The 17,960-nt window shown below is 40.4% G+C and overlaps 1 protein-coding gene across 2 annotated transcripts in view; it reads right to left on the bottom strand.

Annotated features, from left to right (window-relative positions):
- Positions 1-646: 646 nt before the first annotated feature.
- Positions 647-17,960, bottom strand: part of antxr2a (ANTXR cell adhesion molecule 2a) — a 97,699-nt gene continuing 80,385 nt past the window's right edge. For both annotated transcript variants that reach the window (XM_077560410.1, XM_077560408.1), the window contains exon 18: positions 647-1,520. In XM_077560410.1, coding sequence (XP_077416536.1) covers positions 1,485-1,520 — 36 coding nt within the window. In that variant the 3' untranslated portion in view covers positions 647-1,484. The remainder of the gene's footprint in view (positions 1,521-17,960) is intronic.

Consider the following 17,960-nt stretch of genomic DNA (forward strand, 5'->3'; position numbering starts at 1 on the left):
TGCCGAGCACCAGCACGTGTCAAGAGAATTCAAGGCATCAATCCTTCAAAACTAAATCTCAAGCATCCGTCAGTCCGTCCGTCCGTCCGTCCGTCCGTCGCCCTCCCCGGTCGCTCGTTCCCTCCGCCCAGTCAGGTCGGCCGGGCGGCCCCCCCGGCCCAAATATGCTCTATTAATTTCCTGACGACAAACTGAGAGGCCAAACGTCTCGTCCTCAAATACATTCCAACATTTTTTTTTTTATTCTAACAAGTGCGCTCTGAATAAAAAATCGGACTTGAAACACTTTAAAAATAATAATAATAATCTTTCTAGAATTTGCATAATTATTATACAATTATTATATAATATAATATATTATGCAAGTAATTTTTATTAGTTCCTTTCATAATTTGAATTTTTAAAAAAAAATGCATAACTAAACATATAAATAATTTATGCTGTTCTTTATATAGCATATAATAAAATTACATAAAAATATTTGAAAAAAATGCTGTAATAAATATTTACTCTTTGAATCAAAACTATTCATACAAATGTCAAGTTTTGTACACCAAAAAAAATGTGGGACTTGGATGGAAGGATAGAATTTTCTTCAAGAAATAAGCTGTTATGCATTTTATGAAAAAAAATAAAGGCAAAGTAATTAACTAAACAAATATATTTATTTCCAAAATATTTTTGTAATATAAAAATATGACAAAACTCCATAAAAAAAAAAGAAAGAAAAGTAAACCACTGATTACAATGTCGTAAAATAACAGCGCATGCTCTTTTGATTGGCAAGTAAATGACGCGGAAGTTGACGTCAAGTGTGCCAAAGCGAATACAAAAAACATTCAATAGTTCATCTTTGGTGGTAAAAAGATTTCAAGGCGGAAATCTGTAAAAAGTGCATTTACAACTTTCTTTGAAATCAATTGGAACGATTTTTGGACAATAGAAAGACAAATAATGATCCGGGTTTGGCCGCAGCCCCGACGCTACAGCGGGGTGGGGGCTACGCTCTATTAATTCCCTGACGCCGGGCGGGCAGGCGGGAAGGTGTCTCGGGAAGGGCAAAGTCTCGCCGGGGTCCGAAAACCTCGGGGGCGTCCGTCCTGTCGTCCGCCCGTCATGCGTGAAAAGGAAAAAAAAAAAAAAAAAACAGACGCCAGCGAGTTCCATGTTGACGAGACGTCGCCGAGAGGAAGACGAGCGGGATAGTCGGGAGGCCCCGCCCCCTCGGGAGGCCCCGCCCCGTGACCTCCCCACCCCGAGAGATTGTTCTGGCAAACTCTTCTTTGTTTATCCTGCAATATGCTCGCCGATGCATTCAGTGTCCCGGAATGATTGCGGGATCATAATAATAATAATAATAATAATAATAAAAATACTAAAAGTGGTGCAGAATGTAAAAGTAAACATAAATATTGGGGAAAAAAAGTGTAAAATTCTTCTCTGGTTCACGGCGCACAACATCTCGTCGTCGTCATTGTCGTCCTCTAACGCTGAATGCGGCTGAAGTTTACGCAGCGACCCTGAAGGCAACACAAACAAAATACATTTAGTTGACGAGATTAGAAAAAAAAAAAAAACGTTCATTATAAAGGACAGACTAAATCATTTCAATATTTCTACCATTAAATGTGAATTTGAAAAAGGGTATATAGTCAAATTATTAAAGTATGATTGTAAATGATTAAAAAAATATATTATATATATTATTATTATTATAATATATAATAGATTTTAAAAATGGTTATAAAAACATAGAAATAGTCGATATGATAAATGCACAATTTTATAAACAAATACCATTTTTAAAATATATGATTGAAAAACTGGATTACTCAATCATGTCTTTATTTAGACCGTGTAATACCATTTTATACATTTATTATTATTATTATTATATACAAATGATATATTATCAAAATGGCTATAGTACAAATAGTATATTATAAATTGTCTAAACCAATTTAAACTTCAAATAAAGATAATTTCTTATGTAAAAAAAAAAAAGGCAATGAAAAGATGTCTACAATACATTTGAACAAATAAAGCCAATCTGATATAGAAATCACTAGATATAAATAAATAAATCATCTCAATTCATTTCAAATACTTGATCCACAAACACCAAATTAAATAGTTTATGCATATTCATTTTGTTGATAATACATTTGAAAATAAAATTCCCTTTTAGCTCATGAGGCAACGGAACTATTGACAAAAAAATGTCCAAAATCCATCCCAACAATATTTGATGAAAAGCATAAATGTCTTGATCTTGGTGTGTGTGAATGTGTGTGCGCGCGCTGGCCAACAGTTGTCCGGCCGACACCAAGAGGGAGCTCTCACACTGCCGATCCCTCAGCAGCGCGCACACACGCGCACACACAGGAACCGCAAGCACACACTTTGGAAGCAGACAACGGACGGCCCGGTGTCGCGTCGTGGTTCACACGGCGGACATTTTGTGAGGCGAACGTGGAATCGGTTCTCGTGGTGGCAAGTCACAAAGTACAACGACTTTGTGGCATTTGCTCATCTAAATGAACGCGTGCTGCTTTATTTGTGCGAGTCGAGTCAACACAGTTTCGTCATCTTCACCGTCCTCAAACGCTTTTTTGTACATTTCTTGTAACAACTCAGATTTTTTTCCACTTTGTGTTTATCAGGGCCGTAATTCCCCTTTGGATCACTAGAGGTCACTGTTGAGTTTGACACAATGTGAATTTGAAAGCAGAAGAGTGAAAACGGGAAGTATTTCAGCTGGTCCTCGTTTTTGCTGAAGACTTTTGAATGTGAAATCCTCTTCAGTCCTGCTTTTCCTGCCTACAGATGACGACGGCTGTAAGTTGAGTGACGTCACCCTCTGCTGCTGGCTGGAACGAACGTCATTACAGCCCTTGCGTTTGGATCGAGAAAGTCACGTGAGCAAAAACCAGACACCGGGTTCGAGGGTTGAACGCGTTTGCTGCGATCACTAGCAAGAAAACGGCCTGACGACGACCGAAAGGTTGGAAGGCAAAACGGGCAGAAATGCGATCGGCAATCCGGATTTTGTCACAATTATGGGACGGGAATTTTGGATGCGAGTCCAAGTTTGACTGCTCTTGGTCTTGATTTTTGTCAAATAAGTTTCCCCCAAAACGTGACTTGTTTCTTTTCTTTCTTCATGATGCATTTCTTGAAAGGGAAACTTGAGTCATTTTCAGCAGCAAAAAGTTCATATTTCGTCCAGAATCAATTTGGTAACTTCCTTATTTTTCATGTACAAATAATACCTTTAAAAGTGAATTTTTCTATTTGCTGTCGACGGAAGATGACATCACGTGCTAAGGAAGTAGGTAACGACCAATCATGGCTCATTTGATGGCCAAACCCAGAAAACAGGTGAGTTGTCAAATTCATTCTGGACAAAATATTAACTTGAGTTTGCTAAAAAATGGCTCAATGAGTCGAGTATCCCTTTAACTGGTGCAAATTCTAGTCCCCAAAAATATATTAAATATACAATTTAAATAAACGGGGGTTCACGGTAGCCTCGGGCAAAATAGGACAATTTAGCCTTGGCGGAGGCTTTCGCCGCATTCTGGAATCTTCCACGGCTGGCTCACTATTTGGCAGGCGGCAGGTCAACAAATAAGGCACATCAGAGGCCATCAGAGTGAATTGTGTGTGTGTGTGTGTGGGGGGGGGGGGCAGATGTCGGGATGAACTGGTAGCGGGTTCGGCATGGCTCAACTAACGGCACACTTGAAACATTCAAAGGCGTCAGCACGACGAGTCAGGACGGGAGATGGACGGCTGAGGGGACGGCTGAGGGGACGTGAGGAGTCCAGGACCACCCTGGTTACTTCACTTGTTCATTCAATACTTTAAACATGAAAACAATAATAATCATAAATGGCTGCGCTGGTGATGGGAATATGATGAATTTGTTCATGAATCAAGTGCGTGTCTCCAATAAACACAAGTGACTGCTAATTGGAAAAAAAAACATTTTTGGTTTATGTTTATATGAAAACACAAAGTGTGGACGAAAAGGAGCAGAGAAAGGAATAAATCTTATTATTTAGGAAAATATTTACTTTTCAATTGTCACTTTTGGTGTCTCGATTTAAATGCATTCACCAAAGAATTTTTAAACTATGACCTTAATAGGGGAAAAAAAAGACAAAATAAATACAGTACTGTAAATATATATATCAAATATATAAAATTAATTATAAAGTCCTTAATTCAAATTTAGAATTTTAAAATTAAAATGAATTAATAGGTTGTTTATTACAGATCATGGCAGTGATTAATTAAAAATTAACATAAATAAAAATTTAAAAAATTCAAGCAGCCATAACTAATTAATCAAATAATTTAAAGACAAAAAACATTTTGTATATATATATATATATATAAACCCAATAATAATACTAATAAGGCTGTGCAATGAATCGAAATTCAATTACAATTTCAATGATTAAACTCCACAATTACAAAATCGGCATAATTGCAACAACAAAAAAAGATTAATAATAATTTTGACTTGTTTAAATGTCTACATTTGCACCTTTCAGTTATTACCAAAATAATCGTGATTATAATTTTTTGCATAATCGAGCAGCCCTGACTATAAACAATAGATAAAATATCTCATTTATTATTACATATTATTTGTATATTCCGGACACATTTTTAATGACGAGCCGTGTCAAAACGAGCTCGTCAGTGCGATCGAAGCGCGCACGACAACGAAACATTTGCTTCAAATTCTTTGTCGAGTTAACTTTGTTACTTTCCTGCTTTCGTACAAATCCCGCCTGCTTGACAAATCAAAGCAAAAGTACAAAATGTAAATTAGCCGGCCATGTGTTGCTTGCCGCACCGACAGCTTGATGGCGACTTAGACGCCATCCAAACGCTTTTTTGTTTTTTTTTCCCTCCCGCTTCTTATTGGCGCGTCAAGTGAACCGATGGATGCTTTACTTGCACCGAATAGATCGCAAAACAAAGCGTGGCGGAATCGTCGAGGAACAATCGTCCGTCTGCGGCGTGGAAAGAATCGAGGTGTAATCCAGTGGCAAGATGTTTATTTTGCAGCGATAAGCTGCCGGCTTTACAAAGTACCACAGATACTTTTCAGTTGCGCTAATCTGGGATTTAACAAGTCCGACTGCGACGCTCTGTCTGACTAAACGCGATTTTCATTTTGCAAACATTCTTTCTGTGGCCAACATGTTTACGACCAGCTCTGATACCGAAATGGACCTAAAAAAGTTGGCCGTTTCGGTTCCAAGTGGACATTTTCTTCTTAAAATTTGGTAGGCACTGGCAGGTCTACTTTGAGCACATCCACAAAAATGTCTCAAGATGTCCCGCTCAAAAAGACACGAGTTGGGAGCAGTCGACCACATTAGGACAATTTTGGTCATTCACGATTACGTGTGACTTTTTGAAAAATCTGTTTGTTATTGTTTTTGGCAACATGAAATTTGGTAGATTTGCTAGAGTAGACCCACAAAAAAAAGTCTCGTGAAGCCATGCAGGAAAAGTCACAGGAAGTCAACCATTTTGGTTCCAAACTGACATTTTAGAGTCCAACGATCATTTCTTGTGGTCCCTCCAAGATTGTTTTGTAGTTTGAAAATTCAGCAACATCCGTTTCATTTCCCACGAAACCTGGTAGGCATGTCCATATTTAAGAAGTCATACAGAAATTTGGGCAATTTTCAATTTTTCCAGTGGTACTAAAAAAAAATAAAATAAAAAAAAAAAGAATTCCTTCTACAGTGTTTGTGAAAATTTATTTTCCAAAGTTGACAACATGAAATTTGATAAACATGTCTACCATAATTATCGTCACAAAAAAAGTCTCCATTTTTAGGGTCATTTTGGTCCTACAGGGACAAACTACTCTTGAGGGGAGCTACTTGAAATTTGTTTTTTGTTTTTTTCTTCTTTCTTTCTTTCTTCTTCTTTTATAGAGCTCAGTATTGTTCATTCGATTTGACATCATCATTGCTCTCCTTTTTTTTTTTTTTTAAAAATCCAACAAATCAATTAAAATTTTTTTAATAAATGTTATTTTTTTCTTTTTTTTTTTTAAATACATATACATATATATATACATATACACACATATATATATATTATTTTTTTTTGTATGTGGGTGAGTATGTGTATGTGCGTGTGTGTGTGTGTGTGCGTGCGAGCGTGTGTGTATTCATCAGTTCACCTAAAGCCCATTAAAAAAAAATCCCATACTAATAATATAATATAATAATAAATTGCCAAATGCAGAAACATCAATGTAAGTTGTCACGATGTAGTGGCTCTCGCTAACAGACAGAATTAAGTAACCGGAATTAGGTTAAAAAATTCTATATACGTAGACCATGTTTCTATAAATTTTGATATTTGGTTTTTATTTGAGGCAGATATTTTTTCCATTAAAATGTGATTTATGAGGAGGTTAGACCATTGGTCGATATTCAGAGTTTGTTTATTTTTCCAGTTCACAAGAATTGTTTTTTTAGCGATAGTAAGGGCTACAAGTGTAGATTGAAATTGTTTTGTAGCTACTTGAAATTTGGTCGAGATGTCAGAGTAGACCCACAAACAAGTTTCAAAAATCCATGTGTGAAGGGACACAGGAAGGCGGCCATTTTGGTTTAAAGCGAACAATTGCGAGGTTTCGGTGATTGCAAGTCGATTTTGGAGGTGGAAACAGCGCAGCTGCAAAGGACAGCGTGTGTGAGCAATCCTCCCTCGTCCACAAGACTGCCGGCCATCTTGACGCTAGCCCCTCGTCGTACACGCACACACCGACATGCTGCTGCCCACACAGCGCTGCCATCTGGCCTGCTGGGAAATGGCAGCCACCTGAGACTCGGCCAAACGCGCCACAATCAGCGACCGCTCGGACATTTCTTCTTTTGAAAAACGCTTGTTGCTGCACGTAACTGTTGCGTAAAATAGCGGGAATGGAAAGAATGCTAATGTGCTAATAGAAAAACGTGCGATCATAAAATCAGATCACTTAAGCAGAAAAAGTGCTAAAGGATTTAAAATCATGCAGTCAGGTAAAAGTTAATGAGAAGTTATCAAAGGCTAACATTTTAACAGTTGATAACAACCTGAATATATATAAAAAAAATTTAAGTGCTGATGCAGCATAAAAAGGTTTTCCCGTGTAACCCTGTTGTCCCATTTCTAATGAGAACTGCTAAAACGGTCCATGTCCACGGCGGGACCTTGTGTCAGTCATTTTTGAGTTAGCGTCATGCTAAGCAGATGCAACCACAAACAGATAGCGCTGATGCAGGCACCCGAGTTAGCGCCACAATTTACGGGCGGGTATTAAACCGTCGGCCTGTGATGCAGTGCGTGAGTATCAAACACTCGGAACGGGGGAAGCTGACGGAGCGGAATGTCGCCGTCGGAGCTGTAATCAGCTGACCCGGGATCAGCGGCGACAGCTTGCGCTAAAAAGTTAGCAAACGGCAGCAGCATATGCAGAGCAGTCTGGAAAAAGCATCTTTGAACTTCAGCGTCTGCACCGATCAATCGCTGGTGGTGGACTTGTTTTGTTTTTTAACCGCAAGAGAAGAAGAAAAAGTCAGCCATTTTTGGTTTAAAGGGTTCTTTTAGGGGTCCCTCCAAGCAAAATTTTGAAAATGTTGCCCCCATAGCCAGTTCATTTCTTAGCAACATGAAATTTGGTTAATCATGAGCAAAGTCTCAAGCAGCCATGCTCAAAAGATACATGAAGTCGGACATCTTGGCTCAAAGTGGCCATTTTAGGATCATTTTGTTAAACTGTCATTCAGAAGATAGAGAAAATGCGAAGATGCTAGCAATTGTGATGCTAACATAGCACACACAGCAACCTGCATCGATGGAGTTTATATTGGATAGCATTTTCATAAAAAAATGCTAACATGCTATGAGTTGATATGCTGATCTCTGATTGGCCAATTTGGATTTCAGGGTGTGGCAAATGTGGTCACCTTATGTTGACCTGCCCGCATCAGCGCCGTCTCACGAAAACTCGGAGCCCACTTGCCGCCATTTTGTAGTGGTTGCAGATGTTCGGTGCCCATCTGCTTCCCTGGAGTTCAAGCCTCCCTTGCTCTCCTTTTTTTCAAATTGTATTTTTGTGTGTGCGAATAAGTGCACATCATTGGCAGCTAAGCACTCTGGGCGCCGTCCCTGCGCTTGTTCCAGAGAAATGCCAATAGTTTTGGCGCGGGCGGCGGAGGCCTCGCAGACGGCGCGGGGACGGCACAGATGGCGCTAATGGACGAGCGGGATCCAACCGAGGGGACCCGGGCGGAGCCGCGCCGCCGCGCCGTCCAAATCGTCGCGCGGTGTGAACGCCGCGTAGGGCCAACGCGGATGCTCCCGCTTCGATAGCCGCAGAGACGCGCATCAAGAATTGAAGAGCATGAAATAATCATATGCGGCGTCGAGGCGGGCGTAGGCAGACAAAAAAAAAAGATTGTTGTATTTCGTGCAAGTAGCTTAGCGGCTAATTGGCAAGCAGATGTATGCTAGCGCTACATGCGCAGGAGGCTAGCTAGCCTGTTTGAAAATAATAATAATTGTTTAGTAGTACTAATTATAAGAAGTCCTAATATTGCAACAAAAAAGTCACAATGAGAAAAAATGTACTCATTTCAGGGAAATTAAAAAGTGGTAATTGCATAATATTTTTTAATATATATTAAAATATTTTGTACATTTTGCTAGAACAAAGGCGAAATATTGCAAGAATTTTTTTTTATGACACTTAATTTGAAATATGAAGAAAAAAAGTCCCAAAAAATTGTCAGAATTTTATGAGAATCAATACAACAAATTACAAATGATATCACTTTAGATGATCGCCTGTGCAATTAGAAATAAAAAATGATCGCTCGTACCCTGGCATCAAGTGAATGTTATTATTTTCACATTTACTTCCCCTTTCCCCATTTGTAATAAAAAGAAGTATATTCAAATGTGTTACAAATTTTTTTTCCCAGCAGCCCAAAGAAATGAAGCCAGAGGTCACGCAGCTGCTCAGTGTCGCCAAAGCTGCGCCGTCTGCAAAACGCAACAACTCCAAACAACAACAACAAAACACAAACGGCGACGGGCGGACATTTTGTTAATTCCCCCCCGTGGGTGCCAGGGCGTATCAGCGTCGAGGGTGGGGGGGGGCCACCGGGCTCATGTGTACTTTTAAATTATGCGTGGGCATCACAAAGCGGCCCCGCCGGAGATGTCACAAGCGCTTGCGAAGTGCAGCAAAAAAACATAAGCTCGCGTGTCTGCAGGCGCCATAAAAGACTCGTCGTGACGGCGTGCTAATAAAAACACGCAATTCAGCATTCCCAGACCTTTGACAAGCAATTGCAGCTCTTCAACAATATTCCGAAGATTCCCGCATGCTGCTAATAGCAGCAGGAACTCGCCATACAATAGAAAAGACGATTAGAAACACATTCAAAAGAAGACGGCTGTTTAGTGGAAGGGTGTGACATTAATGTGCGAGTTTTGACAATAATAGTCATGATAAACTGCAAACGTGCGACTTTTGTACAATAAAAATAAAGCATTACAAAACATTCTACTACTTTGATCTAATTGTGCTAAAATGGCAAAATCGCTCATGAATAACTTCAGAAAACGTTCTTCTGGCATCACGGATAAGTCATCTTATGATTCAGTATTCCCTTTTGGGGAGAAAATTGTGTAAAATAAACAATTAAATGAATCGTAATTGTAGATCCCGGCACACCGTTTTGATTAAAATTTTTCCAAAAATATGTTTCTGTCTTAAAAGATCTTTGTGCAGTTTGTCCCTTTTTATTATTATTTTGTACTCATGACTGCCACCTCTGGAAAAAAAAAAAAGCATAACTGCAGCATCTGTGTCAGCCTCGTTCATGGCGCGTGTGCGAGCACGTGCACGATCTTAGAGCCGCAGTTGACAAAACGAAGACGTGACTTCAAATGAGGTAAGAAAAACTCCGCCCGTCCCCAAAGAAACTGCGGAGTGTGTGCGGGTTCGCGAACACTACTATAAAAGGGAAGATAAAATCTGGTAGGTGCAGTCAGAGTAAAACAGTCAGGGCTCTTTGTACTCATCTGGGCATTGGTGGAGCATGCATGATGTCCAAAAAGCGACAATATTAACTTTTTAAACTGCACAACGCACCTTTAATGGTGGTAAGTAAAATAGTGTCATTATTGTGATGTGATCTAATATTTACACTACAAATTATTTTTTGGGAGGCGTAAATGCGATGTGTCCAACATAATTAAAGATATAGATGAAGACATATACACCATATATATATGATGTGTCAAACTGCTGCACTGTAGCGCCAAGTAGTGGCGAGGAGGACTTACTGCATGTGCTGTTTTCTTTTGCTGGTGCAAGACAGTCGTGGGTGCCAACGCGTTGCCTTGGATTAAGGCTCATATCAGGCCGGTAGCGACACGCCCCCATCCTTCATTTTTAGGATGCGCAAACTATTTTACCAACATATTTTAACTACTGTATACTTTTCTTATTGAAAAACGTCTTACTAACAAGTATGTTGCACTAAATCTCCTCCAACAAGTACATTTGATCCCAAAAAGTTGCTCGTGTAAATATATTGACGTAAATAAAGTACGTGACGCGTTGCGAGCTGCCGCCATTTGTTGTTGTCGTCTCGGCGCGGATGTTAGCAACCAATTAGCTAATGAAAAGATTGGCGGGGAAATGAGTCGGGAAAAAAAGTAACACACAAAAGCGTTAATAGTTGATTGTTGTCTCATCATCACACACACAACGGACGTGATGAGGAATGCGCAGCAGTTGATCATCGTGCAAGTTGGACTTTTGATTGGCATGAAGTCAGAACACAGCAACACGTGTTGATAAAGCGAAATTATTACAAAATTACGTTTTTAATAATTGGGGGGAAAATATGAACAATAGGGACACCATTTAATTAGTTAAAAAAAATTACTTGTGTGAATATTAATAAAAGTATAAATATATTTAAAAATGTCATTAAATGAACTTAATAAAAACACTTTTTTAAACATTTGAGTTTGTTTTTGTACAAGATGAATTTTAAAATGAGGATGAAGTAGTTGTCTTCAAATATTAAATGTAATCATTTTTGCATTAAAACATGTAATCAATTAATGTAATTAAAAATAAAATATGTATTTCTAAGTGAATATACACAAAATAATATATAAACGATCAATTCATTGGTGATCATATGCATTCCTAATCCTGACTGCAGAATTTTTTTGGGACAGAAAACGTCCTCACATTCATTTTCAACTCGCGTTTCACTTTTGCGTGGTCATACATCAGCGTTGGATGTGATTTTGCAGCAAAAAAAACAAACAAGCAACAAGATAAGTTGCTGCTTTAAATCTGCGACATGCAGAAAAGTTGTTGTTATTTACGAGGTTGTAAAGCAACGCTGGCGAGCGCCGGCGAGAGAAATGTGAAAAAAGGAGAATATGCTTATTGAGCCGCATGTTAATAATGCACGCTGGCTCGAATGCGATGCTGCAGATCGAAGACACCGTGTGCGCGTTTTTGTGTTGTTCCAAAACGTACTTGATTGCAACATTGTCATTTGTAACTTTGTATATTTTACAACTGCTTCAGTAGTGGTGAATATGATTATATTTTCTCTATACAGTATGTATTGTGGTTGATGTGGGAAACGAAATATACCAAACATCACTTTCACAAATATCCAAATTGCAAATTACATTTATTAATATCACCCTAGTATATATATACAGTCGATCCTTTTTTTTTTAAGGATTTATTTTATGGCATCAATTTCTTATTTTGGCATTTCATCTTGAAACTAGCATCTTTTAGCAGGCGCACACGTACTAAACCGGTTTGACCGTTTATTTGTGTCATCTATGCACAGATTTTGGAATCCAAATATGTATCGGCTAAAAAAAAAAAATCAAACTTTTTCCCCCCAAGAACGTGTCATTTTATGTTTCTCTTTTGCATTTTATCTGTTGGATGGCATGATAGCATATCGATATGTATTAGCACCGTCAATGTTTCCCCGGCAATACGTCGATATGATCTTTTGGTAGACAACGGAATGTTTAGAAGAATTGGATTCAGCAAGTCCAAAATGTTCTTTACAATAATGTTCTCGGCCCGAGAGTCTAAACCGTTTTCAGAGTTTGGTCATGTGATGTCGGCAAGCTGAGCCGCAAATTGGTCGCAACGTTAACGCCATTTCCGGTCGTCGGCAAGTGGCAAAAAAAATGGCCTCCCCCGAGATGGAGAAAAAACAGCTGGATTTTGCCGCTTCATTCATATTTCTCAAACGCAATATTAAGCACAATTAGCCGTGTTTGACAAATTTGTCCTTGACTTCCCCAAAATGTCTTTCAAAGCAATCAAAGAACAAAATGTAGAGCGTGCGAGGGGCACGTGTGCTATTATTCGTCACTCTGAGGCCAAACATTGATGGGGATGTAAATATCGGACTTTTTCCCACAACACGAATTTGGGTTTGTTGACGGAAAAGCTGATTGAAAAAGCTTGCATATGGCCCAGTGAGCGTGTGTGAGCGTGTGTGAGCGTGTGTGAGCGTGTCACACTGCGGCTCAGATGCTCGCACCGAAACCAAGTTGTGTGATGATTGTCAACTTTTGTGCTTGGCGGGAAAGGGGTTGGGGGGGGGGGATTTAGCAGCTTTAAAGCTCTGGCAACAAACGAAACAGAACTGCTTGTACGCTATTGATTTGACTCTCACACACACACACACACACACACACACACACACACACACACTCACACACACACACACACACACTATATAATAGACTTGCAATCCTACACACACGCACACTTGCCCCCCCCCCCATCGCGGCGGCTTCATTAGCGACGGTTTGCATCATCCCGGTGAAAACGTCGCATGTCATCAAAGCGGCCATTCTTCATGACTTGCCGCCACAACAGACAGCGTAACCTTCACCACAAACCCGCCGCCCGCGCGCCGACGTCTTAATTACGCGCGGGCACTGCGACAGGCCGCCCCGGACGCCACCCGGACGGTCGGCGGGGCCGCCGCGCCAAACGCGCTGAGGTGGCGTTATTTATTTGGCCTAGGCTTCATATTCAATTTCATTTGGTGGATTTTTTGCATGTGCGCTCGTCACGTTCTTAGCTTGTCCCAAATGTTCAAGTTTGTCTTCAGTTTGTGCAGCGCAGAAGAGGAGAAGGATCAGTGAAGGGAAAAAAAAAAAAGGTTGGCTGGATTCTGACTCTCTCAGAATTCTGGCTTCAAAGTGAGAATTCTCACTTTATTCTCAGAATTCTGACTTTCTGACTTCCCCCCCACAATTCATTCTTTACGTCTCAAAGTCAGAATTCTTACTATAAAGTCAGAATTCTGAGATTAAAGTCAGAATTCTGAGAATAAATTGCGAATCCTGCCAACCCTTTTTTCTCTCTTCACTGGCCCTAATCCTCTTCCGTAGTGCATTTAAGTGCATTTATTTATTTTGCGTCAATTTCATTTGACAGCTTCTTCCTCAGTTTGTGAAATCAAAACTTTTTCTGGTGAAAGAAGATTCTCCTCTTTCTTTTGATAGGCTTGTTTTTTATATACTAAGCAATACATGCATGTTCCAGGGTGACACAAGTTGACAATCTTTGGAGCGAAAACAAATAAATAAATACATCTATTTTCCTGTATGAACCGTGCGGAATGAGAAGCTAATTAAAACGAGTTCTACGGCGAGTCGAGCGTAAAAGTCCAAAAGAGCCGTGACGCTAGCCGGCTGACAGGCTAACTCGCTAAAGACGGCAAATGGAGGACCGCATCCGTCGCGGTCGACTTGATTTCGCCGCGTCGGCTTTTTAACGACAAACCGCAGGAGGAGAGGTCGCCGTGACGGCGGCGGCGGCGGCGAGAGCGCTTAATTAAAAGTGTATCATCTTTAATTAAGTCCCAGACAAGCTATCAATGCTAAAAGATCACATTGTCATTAAGGTTAATAAGCTGCGTTATTAACAAACTCCACCAGCATCCATCAAAGACAAAAAAGAAGGCAAATGGAGAGAATTAAAGTTGAAATGCGGCGTTATAATGGGGGGAGGGGTCGGAGGGGGGGGGGGGTGATCACGACAAGCACATCTGGAAGGGCTCCAAGGGCGTTTTAAACCAGCGGCCGCGCCAACTATTGTCACATCTGCATCTTTTTTCCATCATCAATTATGGACGGCAGTGATTTATTCATAAGAAGAGAAACATCCTTCAAGACGACATCTGCTCCGGCATCGAGTCTCCGCGACGACCAGCTTGTTTGCTGTAAATAAAAGCGACGGCCGGCGAGCTACGGGACCAGAACGGAACACCAGCGGCGTTTACGTGCAGCGCTAACCGTCAAATCAACGCAAAGTTCAACAGGCCGACATGAAACTACAACGGCCACTTCAAAGCTAAATTCCTGCGTCTTTTAAGAAACGTCTTGTTGACACTTTTTGGTGGGTCAACTTATGAGACATGTCCGCAAAACTGAATATAACCTAAACAGGCTTTGGGCGCTCGATTTTTGGAAATTCTGCACAATTCCGTCTTTGCTCAAAAACTGCAAACGGCCAATATTAACCCCAGATTCAAACTAAAATGGCAGACTTGCCGTTTCTTGTCAAACATGGGTTCCATGGACTTCTTTGTGTGTCGACTTGTGATTCACATGTCTTCCTTTCATTTCGTTAACTAAAATTTGGGGAAAGTTTTGGGGGGGCGCATTTTAAATGTAATCTTTGTATGAAAACTGGAAATAGCCAACATTAACCTAAAATTCCTGTCAAAATAACCTTTTCTTTTTTTTTCTACCAAATGTCCCAATGCTAGCCAACTAGTGATGAGAGCTAAATTTTAAAACTCTCTCTCCGAATTTGTCTTTGGGGGACTACTGAAAACGGGCAAAACACCAAAATGGCAGACTTAGCCTTGAGCCTTTTTTTTTTTTGGTGTCGACTCAACCAAATTTCATGTTGCGAAGTGAAATGGATTTCGTGGTCTGAATTTTCAAAAATTCTCTGTCATAAGAAAACAGGCAAAATATTTTTTTGTGGGCCTTCTTGTGATCAGCATGTCTGCCAAATGTTATGCTGCGAAGTAAAAGTGGCTTTGAAAGCAGAATGGAATCAAAACATGATGGCCAAAATGAGGCCCAGATGTTTACTTTCAACAAAAATGGCAGGCATTCTGTGTGTTTTCAGGCATGGGTTCGAGAGACTGAAACTCAAATCTCATGTTACTAAGTAGATCAAGATTCAGGGCAGATTTTTTTCCTTTTTTTTTTTTTTTTTAACGATGGGAGTAACGATATTTATTTTGGCCTTTTGGCCTTCTGCTCCCATAACGAGTGCAAAGCGCGTTTGTCAACAGAAGCTTGTAGACGCAATGAAGGCAACGTGTCGGCGTCCGCATGTGTATTCATAACGCCGTGTCGGTAGCGTTCAAAACGCTTTTTTTGCGTGCACGCGAGGTCCCTTCACTCCGCATTAAGCGGCGCGGCCACCTTGTTACATTCATGTATACAAAATAAGGACGCGCTCATTGAATATTCACTGTGAACATATTCCCCGCATAACATGACGTCCCCGCTTCCACCCTTTTAAAAATTCAAATCGACGCAGGGGAGCATTAGAATACATTACGGAGAGGATGTGTGACACCCCCCCCGCCCCCTTTTCCTCCTTCCTCCTTCTTTATACGTCTGTCAGGAGGTGAAGGAGGAGGAAGAGGAGGAGGAAGGCAGAGCGCACGCGAGCGAGTCGGCCCCTGCGACGCTGACGTTAACAATAATGTAATTTAATTAAAGGCAAGATCCGCCGCCGCTCCTCCTCGCTTTGATTTTAATAGGCGATGAAGAAAAGAAGCCAAGAGAGGAGCGGCGGTCCGAGCGAGGACGAGGAGGGGGGGGGTGCGAGTACATCAGTTCAGATCGGATCAGGCCGGGGGGCCGCCAAACTAGCCCCCCGACCACATCGCCCTCCCCTCGCCTTTGTCCGGGCTGCAGGTACCAGCCCAGACCACCCAGATACAACAAGAGCCATCAGCTAATGGAGAGGAAAGACGAGTGGCGGCCGCCGGTCCGAAAAGCAGCACAACAACAACGAGAAGGCCAAAAACATATTTGGGATTAAAACCTTCGGCCAGCAATGAGATTTAAAAGAAGTAATCCCAAACTCCAAAAGAAGGGATCACAAATAAATGACATTAAATCTGGATGCATGTTAACGTTTAACACGGGCATTCATCAAACTTGTTGTTGCTCCCAACTTGGAAAAAACATTCGCTAAACTTGTTTTGTCGAAATATTCTTACCAAAGTGCAATAGCGTGAAGACACAACAAAGTGGAGAAATGCAAAGCTCACGATAAAATACTGACAAGAGTAAGAAAACAACTCGGAATAACAAAATCTAGAGAGCACGGGAAACTTTTTTATTTGAATGTTAATGCATTCATTCTTTACTCTTTATTTTACTTTTAATGGCAATTTTAATTCAAGTTAAAATTTGACTAGTTTCATTTTAATTTCTTATTCTCATATTCACATTTTTAATGTTTAATTATTTCTTTAAATTCTAAAATCAAATCTAATGTAATTTTGTATCTAATCTTAATGTAATTTTATTTATATTCATTTTAATTTCAGTTACATTTTAAATTCAAGCCTGCCTTTATTGTTAATTTTGTTTTATTTCAATGTCTTGTTTGTAATTTAACTCAAATTTCTTTGTATTTTGGCTATTTTTTGCATTTTAATGCTAAGTATATTTGAATTGAGTGTAAACTTCAATGTTTAATTTACATTATTTCATTCCTAAATATTTTTATCTAGAATAAAGAATTTAACTTTGAACTAGATTTGTTACATGTGATTGTATTTTTAATTCATTGAATTTTAAGGCAAAAAAACTACAATATTTTTTTTTTATTACTATTGTGTGTAAAGGAGTCGTATATCAAGAGACGTGTTGTGCTATAAAACAGGTTTGCAACTCATAACAAGCCGGTACTTACTGCAGCAACCTGACTTGATTTGATCCTAAATAACTGCTAGCATTAGTGCTAATTAGCAAGGGTGCTAACATTTACAAGAATGACCTGCTATGAATTGCAACACATACTGTAGATATCCAGTACTTTGAGTGCTGCAAGCGCAACACTGACTTGATTTGGTACAAAGTAGCGGCTAGCATTTGTGCTAATTAGCCTGGGCACTGAAATCTTGGCTTTTGCGTTAGCTGTATTATTTTAATTTGCTAGGCTAACCAATCAGCAGTCAGCAATAACAAAAAGCTTCCTGCTTTATGGGGTTAATCCTGTTACCAGCCAGGTCCGGAGCAGGAGGGGAGGCGGGCTGGGGGGGGGGGGGGTGGGGGGGTAGGATTAACATGGCGGTCATTATCAAATTTACAACCAGTCACACAGACATCTGCCCTACTTTTGCTGGCTTCATGTAAAAAGAAGTCATCTGGTTAAGAGAGAGCGGTCGGCGCTCGTAAACGGCCGCTTGCTTTTTCCGTGGCGGTGAAAGCTGTCACGGCGCAGGCGGGGGGGTGGGGGCGACGGAACGGAGCTGTCAGCTGGCTACTTGTTAGCGCTAACGAGGACGTCCGCTGATAGAACTAATGAGGCCCAGGTCCACTCGTAGAACTAATGAGGCCCAGGGCTTGCCGCACCGCTAGCACGCCGCCGCGATATGGCTAGCCGGTCAAGCCGCATTATTGGGTGGCGACGAGAGCCGCACTGAAGGCTCAACGATCACATTTTCACATCATTCCACAATTAGCAATTTGTGGTTTGTTTACAGCAGGTTTAAGGAGGACAAATTCAAAGACATCCGTTATACAAAACACTTAAACATGCTTTTTAATAACAAAAATGTCACACTTAAGTATTGTACTGT

Source organism: Vanacampus margaritifer, chromosome 3 (genome assembly GCF_051991255.1).
Source record: "Vanacampus margaritifer isolate UIUO_Vmar chromosome 3, RoL_Vmar_1.0, whole genome shotgun sequence".
Taxonomy (NCBI): Eukaryota; Metazoa; Chordata; class Actinopteri; order Syngnathiformes; family Syngnathidae; genus Vanacampus; species Vanacampus margaritifer.